This window comes from Acartia tonsa, chromosome 2, assembly GCF_053477335.1.
Source record: "Acartia tonsa isolate MP-2025a chromosome 2, ASM5347733v1, whole genome shotgun sequence".
NCBI classification, from domain to species: Eukaryota; Metazoa; Arthropoda; class Copepoda; order Calanoida; family Acartiidae; genus Acartia; species Acartia tonsa.
This window is the reverse complement of record NC_137261.1, coordinates 23,808,431-23,817,055: the sequence shown is the minus strand read 5'-3', so window position 1 is coordinate 23,817,055 and position 8,625 is coordinate 23,808,431. Positions and strand designations below refer to the sequence as shown.

At 34.2% G+C, this 8,625-nt stretch overlaps 1 protein-coding gene across 2 annotated transcripts in view; it reads right to left on the bottom strand.

The window, feature by feature from the left end:
* Window positions 1–210: 210 nt before the first annotated feature.
* Window positions 211–8,625, bottom strand: part of LOC145307179 (uncharacterized) — a 34,939-nt gene continuing 26,524 nt past the window's right edge. Inside the window, exons 10-23 of one of the 2 annotated variants that reach the window (XR_013875333.1) lie at window positions 8,427–8,495; window positions 7,724–8,028; window positions 7,200–7,341; window positions 6,587–6,690; window positions 6,126–6,248; window positions 5,406–5,732; window positions 5,070–5,137; window positions 4,662–4,751; window positions 4,347–4,476; window positions 3,242–3,390; window positions 2,304–2,458; window positions 1,793–1,922; window positions 890–1,443; window positions 211–504 (exon numbers count right to left, since the gene is read on the bottom strand). Coding sequence is in view for 1 of the 2 variants with exons in the window: in XM_080149539.1 (XP_080005665.1) it covers window positions 1,417–1,443; window positions 1,793–1,922; window positions 2,304–2,458; window positions 3,242–3,390; window positions 4,347–4,476; window positions 4,662–4,751; window positions 5,070–5,137; window positions 5,406–5,732; window positions 6,126–6,248; window positions 6,587–6,690; window positions 7,200–7,341; window positions 7,724–8,028; window positions 8,427–8,495 (1,819 nt within the window). In the remaining variant the exon portion in view is untranslated. Of the gene's footprint in view, window positions 1,444–1,792; window positions 1,923–2,303; window positions 2,459–3,241; window positions 3,391–4,346; window positions 4,477–4,661; window positions 4,752–5,069; window positions 5,138–5,405; window positions 5,733–6,125; window positions 6,249–6,586; window positions 6,691–7,199; window positions 7,342–7,723; window positions 8,029–8,426; window positions 8,496–8,625 lie in introns of both variants that reach the window. The other variant, XM_080149539.1, reaches the window with a different exon arrangement.

Sequence of the window (8,625 nt, the reverse complement as noted above, 5' to 3'; positions counted from 1 at the left end):
AGTCTTGACCCTTTAGATCCCTAAAAATTTGACATCACACATAAAACATGCGAGATTTACCCAAAAATTCAAAAAAAAATTACCCAAAAAGGAGCAATTATTTCTACAATAATAGTAAATTATCTTAACCCCTAAAATCCTTGGGAGTTACTTGGCTAAGAACAGACAAAGTTAATTGTAAAGCTGCTGTGCTAATAACAACAAAAACAATTTTAATCCAAGTGTATTTCAAAAAATTCAGATAATAATAACCAAGGGACTAAATTTTCTTTTAATAACAAAATGAATATACATGTGTTAAAAACTTACCTTTTCACTTAAGCATAAACTAAACTAAAATACATTAATAAAAGGATATAATAAACATAATAATATAGTATTGATGATAATACATTAAGTATAGTGTTATTCAGCAACCATCTAAAAATGCATGCAGGGTATCTAAATTTCATATTTGTCCCTGAAATTCATATCTTTCACATTTACAAAAATCCGACATAACATCTAAAATTTTTGACAATCTTGTAACCAACTGGTTCTTCCATCAAAAGTAGGTGATATCTAAGTTTAATCAAAATGACATAACAATGTTAATATGTAGTTCGTTTGAATTTCTTACTTTCAGAACCTATTGGGCAAAAAGTCTAAAATCAGATGATGAACAACTGGTTCCTTCCTAACAGTGGCGTAGAGGGTTTCAACACCTCCTTGAAGGCTAATTTTTCACCCCAGATAGTTTTACACCCCCCTGGTGAATTGCTGTTCACACCATTGCTTCCTATTATTAACCAAAAGTAGGTGAAATCCAGGAATATGTTATAGCCAACAAGCGGAATAAATCTAACATAATATCTGGATTGCCCCTACAAAATTGTCAAAATCACGAAACCTTTACAGGTATTTTTTCGAATTGCTTCTCTTGTTGGGTTAAATCTAAGTTTATACAAAATCTCACAATTTTTTATTTTAATGTTGTTTGAATTATCTGCAAAAAAATATACAAATCTCCATGAATTCATACTTCTATAATCAAGAAACCAAACAGACAATCCTACATCAAGATTGGTATATATCATATATGGACAGTTAATTCTTTTGTTTTAATAAACATGTTACCTAACTATTATTTAATTTACATATATAACGTGCATGATTTTCATTTTCTTTACTCCAACATAATTCCTGAAATAAACCTTAAAACAACAAATACATAACAAATGTACAATACTAATATACAAATGCTTCACAACGGTCATCACTGAATATTTCAATAAAGATTTCTCGGCTTCAAAGCTTTTAGCAGCTAGCATCAAAGCCTCTCATTTGCTAGCAATTAAATAATAATCTTTAGAAGATTTTTTCTTCTTTGTCCATTGAAAACTAAATAACTGTGTGAAATGTAGACAACTGTTTCCACTAGTAGTATTGTCTTCGGGGATTATTCTGAAAAAAATATAGAAGGGTGTTAGTCTCCTGAAATATTTTTCCCTGGGAGGGAGAGGACATTAGAAATTATCTGGTCCCCAAAGTTTTAAAAACACGCTCTCTCATACGTAGTCTTTTCCTTTAATTAAGATCCCGAGTTATTCCACAAATGTTTTTGCGGATTTTTTTTGATTGAGAGGGTTCTTATTTTAAGGTATCTGCGTGATATGAATATAATCTTCAAGTTCCTACTCCCTTCCATAGTTTCAGGTAAAACGTTATCAGCAATTCTATATTTTAATGTTAAATGCACAAATTTAAAGTCAAATTGCAGTTAGTATAAAAAAGATAGCTAATGAAATCTCACCAATGGGTTTGGCCTGAACCTGTAGGCCAGCATCATTCTTTTTCTGTAGGACTCGAACTCGTCATCATCTTCATCTGCCTGGCTTGGATTGGCAGCTCCTAGACCAGCACCAGCCACCTGATTCCCGGACCTAAACTCATAAAATCCTTTAGCCGTTGGCAAAACATTTTTTTCTTGTATTCCAGTCCGACAGAAAAAAAAGAGACTATTAGTGGCCTAGAAAGTTTTCAAAATAGTTTTTTGCCTTTCCATAACAATTGACTTCTGATTATAAGATCGAGAGGCAACTGAAAGTTTTAAATATAAAAAATTTTGTTTCAGCAAGGTAAAGACAGGAATAACCTAAAAATCACAATCGGTAATAATCACAAATTGAAATAATATTGTATATTTATGAAGTTGGATAAAATTCAATTAAATAAATTAGCTTTAAGTTGTTATTTTGACTTGTTCAGTTCAGTTGCAAATTTAAAAACCTGAAAAACAAATAAAATGTCAAGAAGTTTCTTACTTGCCAATGGGAGCCGTGATACCCGTGCCAGAGCTACCCAAGCCAGCCCCCTCGTTCCACCCCATCTTCTGCATCATCTTGAAGCCAATGTTGCTCTGGGTCAACTTATTCTCCTGGTACTCTGAATTGTCCATCGGCTGACCGCCCTGCATGGCCTAAACTCAAAATTTTCTGTTAGAAATATTTTTTTAGTTTCTTTTTCTTTGATATCTTGTACCTGTTACATTAATAAGTGAACACTTATCTCAAGAAAATTTATCTACTCCTTAAAGGAGAATACATACCATTCATTATAGGAAATTGTTGTACCTAATTTGTTAATAAAAGAATAGAAATCTATGTAGTTTGTGCTTCACAATCTTTTCTCTAAATTAGCTACCTAAATGTATATCATAAACTCGATACCTCCTATATCTAATATAAACACCTTCGTCAAATATTCCAAATTCTCTTACTTCCATCAAGCAGTCATAAATTCTATCATATCCTTAGGAATAGGATCATTTTTATTCATTCACAAAATAGGAAATATACCGTTGATAGTAGGAAGTGCAGTTAACCTAATATTATAATGATGGAATAAAAATAGGCGAGAGGGTGATGTATTAACTTGGAGCTCTCATGAGACAGTGTGTTAAGTTACACTTGAACGTGGAACTTGAGCTGGCCCTGGTGGCTATATTAAAGTGTCTCGTAATACTCCAGGAGTCTAATCAATTAATCAATGATGGAATAAAATAACTGAATTTGTTTCAAAACCATATTTGCAGTATTTTTCTTCAAAACCTGGACAATATGAAGGTAACAAACCTGTCAAAACATTGATGTAGATGGCTAAAAATCTGGCTTTCCAACTAAATATAAGTACCTACAGAAAAACCTTCTTGTAATGAATCAATTATCCACAATGGTACCTTAAACAAATATGGTTAATATACCTTGTACTTATTCATGAACTTGTTAAGTTCCTCTGGAGGTAGGAAGTCTCCAATATGATGCCTGCCAGCCTCCATCATCTGGGTTGACTGAGCGGCCTCCCTGGCAGTCTTCTCCATCTCCAGCTTTCTCTGCCTGTGCTCCCACGTACCTTCAAATAAACCCATTAAACATTGGAAAAACATGATAATTCACTGTTATCAGTTTCAGGTATAAATAAGATACATTTATATATACAAACAAAATTTTCATTTTATATAACAATTCCGTAGAATAACCTACACTTTCTAAATGCATATTATTACAAAATAATATGTTAAGACTCTAGATTTAGTTTCAGTTATCTGAAAAAAGAAGTGTCAAGATTAATGCTTATTTCTGTTTGCTCTTCTTGTCTTTCCTAGAACCTAGAAATTATCATTCAACAGAGATCCACTAGAAAGTCCCTTGCCAAGCTTTTGTTTTAATTATCTTAAAAATATAAAAAAAAGATAAAACTTGAACTCTATGTAAATTGAGATTACCTAAAATGCTATAATTATTTAGGAATTTCAAGACTGTTTGACTCAAATCACTTCATCCAGCAGAACAACATCCTACCTATTGACTAAAAAATGCTTTCTTCAAATTGCAACACCTAAAATAATAAGAACAACCTCTTATCTGCCAACCACATGACTATCTTAATAATATGGAGGAATTCATCACATTTCAGAAAAACCTATTGCATAAGAAAACCGTCACATAAAAAGCTTCCCAGAAACCATGTTTTAGGCTAGCATGAACATTAATATTCTATGAAATTATTCTAAAACAAAAGTTGATATTCACAAAAATTTCATCATGCCAGAAACAGCTAGAAAAAATCCGTTAAATTAAGCAAATCTATAAAAAAAATAAAAAATTATTTAGCTTCTCTGTATAGAATTCCAGAAATCTACAAAGCACAATGAAAAAAAAGTAAATTAGGTTTTTTATCTGAAATAATGTATCTATTTATAAGGTTTTCTCATCTAGTAACAATCAAATATTCCTGTAATATAAAAATGAATTATATTAATTATATTGATATTCTGATGCGATCCGTCTACACCGAAAAATACTTACCTCCTTCAGTTTCTTCATCGCTGTCATACTCATACTTGTTCTTGTTGCCAACATTCTTGGCAGCAGCAGCCTGGGCCATGATCTTGGCAGCTGCCTGCTTAGCAGCCATCTGACCGTACATGACAGACATCTTAATAAAAATAATTTTCATTTTAAAACATATTTTTTACAATTTAAACCATAAACACGCTTCTAACCTAAAGGAGACGAATGCCTGAGGGATATACCTTCTATCCACCGGATATTAATCGGTTTCGAAACGATACTGGATATATATATAGACCATAAAAATGTATTATTTTCCTTTAAACTAACCTTAAGTTGATCTTCAGCCTGTTTCCACTGAGCATCAGTAAGACTAGATGTTCCAAAGACCTTCGTAGCATACGATACCAAGCCAGGATCCTATAATAAACAAATATGTACAATGTGACTAGAGATAAAATTAAAAATAAGGTAGGTTTAAGAAAATAAACATTGTAAAAGCACAAGTTAATTCATGTCAAAATATCATTTAACATGTTTAAAATGGACATACGGAAGTTTGGTAAAAAAAATAGAGTTGTTACGCTTTCGAAATTGTACCCATTTGTCTCAGGACTCATCGCGCACAGTTTGAAGTGAATGGGATAATTCTAACATGATCAAAACTATACAGTAGGTATACACGGACTTACCATAATTATGGATAAGCTTCGCTTAAAATGGACTTAATGTACTTACCCTGGAAGAAACTGGAACTTGTGATACCATACTACCCAAGCTAGTAGGCAAGGATAGACCAGGTGCACCTAGATAAGTTATAGAGGTCGGTAACTAGGCATACAAATAAAAAGATAGGTAAATATTCAAGAATAGTTGAAATAATTCTATTTATGAGGCAGGTCATAAATGCTGAGCTTTTAAAGCCTAGTGATATCGATATGTCAGACATCAAACTGAGATAAGATTGTTTAATAAATTACAAGAATACCATTTCAAGGTATACTTTGTAAATGCAGATATTATCATTAAATGCGTGGAACTTTACCCTCAAAATAAACAATAAAATAAAAGTACCTAGCTGTGTGGGCGCGACAACTCCAGGTGGGCCAAGCTGGAAGGACGGCGTAGAAACTACACCACCAGGGGGACCCAAATGAGTCGGCACTGCTATTCCAGGTGGGCCCAGTGGTACAGGCGGCATTCCTGGCGGCCCTAATTGGGGAGGACATTGATTGGGGGGTGGACCACCTAGGATGGAGGGATTGACAACTCCTGGTGGGCCCAGGCTTACTGGAGCCATCATACCGGGAGGGCCGAGGTGAGAGGGTGTTGCCACGCCAGGTGGACCTAGCTGGGTTGGCATTGCCATTCCTGGAGGACCAATGTTTGCTGGACCTGGTCCTAAAGTGAAAAATGTATCTATTTATTTTAGAAAGTGATTTGTCAGACAAACCTGTACATATTTATTTTACTTTATTCGTTTCTTTTAAGTAAAGTAACTTATGCCCTCCTTCAAAATACATATTTCCAAGTAACTTCTGACTTTATTTTAGTGGAAAAACTTTAATACATTTATAATGTACCCGTAGATCTAAAATGTTGTAAGGACATTCCGACCGTAAATTTATAATCTTGAACTTTCTTCCTGATACAATAAATATTGTAGTTTGGACAACACTATCAGTTGAAAACTAAATAATCAAAACATAACCAACGAATAAGGTACCGTGGTTATAATATTTGATTACCAATAAAATTTGCAGTGCAATATCACCTCCCTCACTGAATATTTACCTAAAAGGCTTGGTGGTGGAACACTCATGGATGGGCCAGGCATTTGTTGTTGGCAATTATTTGTGCTATTATTTCCCCACCGACTTTTGCGCTCGTTGGAAGGACCATCCCGCGACCTGGAGCCTGAAATTAAAGAGATAGTTTTAAGAAAAATTATTAAGGGGAAAAGGGTAAAAAGTTGAAACTTTATATTATTTTTGTTTCACATGAAAACTATTTTTCATTAGATATGTAGGTAAAAATTTATGTAAATATATAGGATTTTTAGAAGATGAGATAGGTAGGTATGAATTAATAAAATCATTTTCTTAAATCTATAGATGCATTTAAATCTTTTATTTGAAATAAATAACCTGTAACCAAATCTGACCTATGTGTGAGGCTTCCCTAAAACGGAGAACTCAACTGTATCAATGGTTAGCGAGATCATATTGAACAAACAAAACCTTAGGATATTATACCTTGGGAAGGTGCAGAATCATTGTTAACATCTAATGAATTTTTAATTTCTGTAATTCTGGCTCTATACCTCTTGTACATTGTTCCAGTCCTCTCGAATAAAAATCTACAAAACAAGGATGAATAAGTTACATATAAAACTTTATTGTGGCTTGTAAAACAAAGAAAAATTAATAATAAAGTTATGTTAATACCAAAATAAATAAATCTCCAAACCCAATGGCCTAAATCCACCCCTGGACCATTACTTAATACTTTAATCTTCCTGAAAATTGTGGAAGGATTGGTTGAGACATTTTCGAGATTTGATGGGACATACATACCATAGAGATTTAAAATGACGCAAATGCACATAAAGTTCTGTTTACCTCGAAAAAAAGAGGACTTTGGAATGTTTATTACACAAGTCTCCAAAGTTTTATAGTTTTTCTTATTCGTTGGCTTAACAAATTCAGGGACTTCTAATGAATTTTAATTGGTTGGTTAATTAATTTGAGTGTCTATACTTTTCAACCACTAATTATAATCTAAAGGTTTAATTTTTGTGTATTAACATTGGGGATGTACATTAATTAGTCGGCAATTGTGTTATCCCTTGAGATTTCTGCTGTTTACCTAAGCTCTGGAGTGTCCTTGTTCCTCTCTCTGGCAATATCCTCGAGTTCTTCCCCGGAAACAGCCACCATGTTGGCCAGCTCCTCTATAACTGTGGGCAGCGGCTCACTTGTGTCCACCACAGGTCCGCTGTACAGTTGAGCTGAAATATTTCTAGGTAAGCTAGGTACGAAATTTATTTGGTTAAGAAATAGAACCTATTTTAATAGATTTTACTGTGCTTAAATGCAAACCTAATTTGGTCCCCTACAACTGTTTAACTTTTCCGATTTTGTGAAAACATATCCCGCCGCTGCGGGGCTCTTTATATCATTAGGTACTTAAACTAACCCAACCTACTTTTTTTCCTTAAAGTTTCTGTTTATTGTTTATTTGCGAAATAAGGGAAAACACCAATTTCCTGTATGCTTTCTTATCTTTCTTAGATTACTAATCAATTAGGTATCAAACATTCCTTGTTCTCATTCTCCATAGTTTTTTTTCTTAAACATTAGAATTCTTGACAAAACAAAAACAATCCTTACCCCCTTTCTTGATGGTTGGTTTATAATCTGGCCGGGTTGGGGAATATGAATCCGACTTTTCTTGACGCATATCAATATCCCGAGGTTGTTCTTGTTTCGAGTCAGACTCATCCCTGCGGGACCTGTCACGGCTCCGACTACGTGACCGTTGTCTATCCCTACCACCGCCGCCGCCGCCGCCGCCACGGCGGTCACGATTGTCTCGGTCGCGGGAGGAATAATTATCACGGTTGTCACGAGTGAAGTTGTCTCCGTTGTTACCACCGCGTTTATTGTCGTCGAATCTTCTAGACTGTTCTTGAGATCTTAACAAATTATAATTAAATCAAACAAATTCAGAAAGGTAAAAAAATGAAACCAAACTTTCAAGAACAAAATGTTGCTATTCTTTGAAGTGCCTTGTCGAGCACTGAAGAGTCAAGACCTCTCCCACCCCCCAACATATTTTTAAAATAAGGGAGGTGATAATTTATATTTCTAAGTTAATCCCAGCGCTGGGAATGCGGGGGGAGGGGAGCTTTCCTTACTTGGCTACCCAGGACCAAATATAACCTAACCTTACCTTTAGTAATAAACAAACGAAACACCATCCTTTTCATATCAAATTTTTTTTTCAAAATAAGGAGATGGTATGTGCTTGACTAGACACTTTGAAGAACCGCCAATCAAATTCTGAACCATACTTGTCGTGAAAAAACACTACCTGTTGTTCATATTGCCTCTAAAATCTTGATCTTGGCCTCCCTGTTGACCTCGGTACTCTTGACCTCCTGTTTTCATAAAATGATAAGTAAGCTTATTTATCTCAATTATGTTACAACTAAATCCCTGTATATAATAATATACCTATAAAATTACATGAACTATTTTTACCATTTTTACAAATGTACGTAAACAAAGCA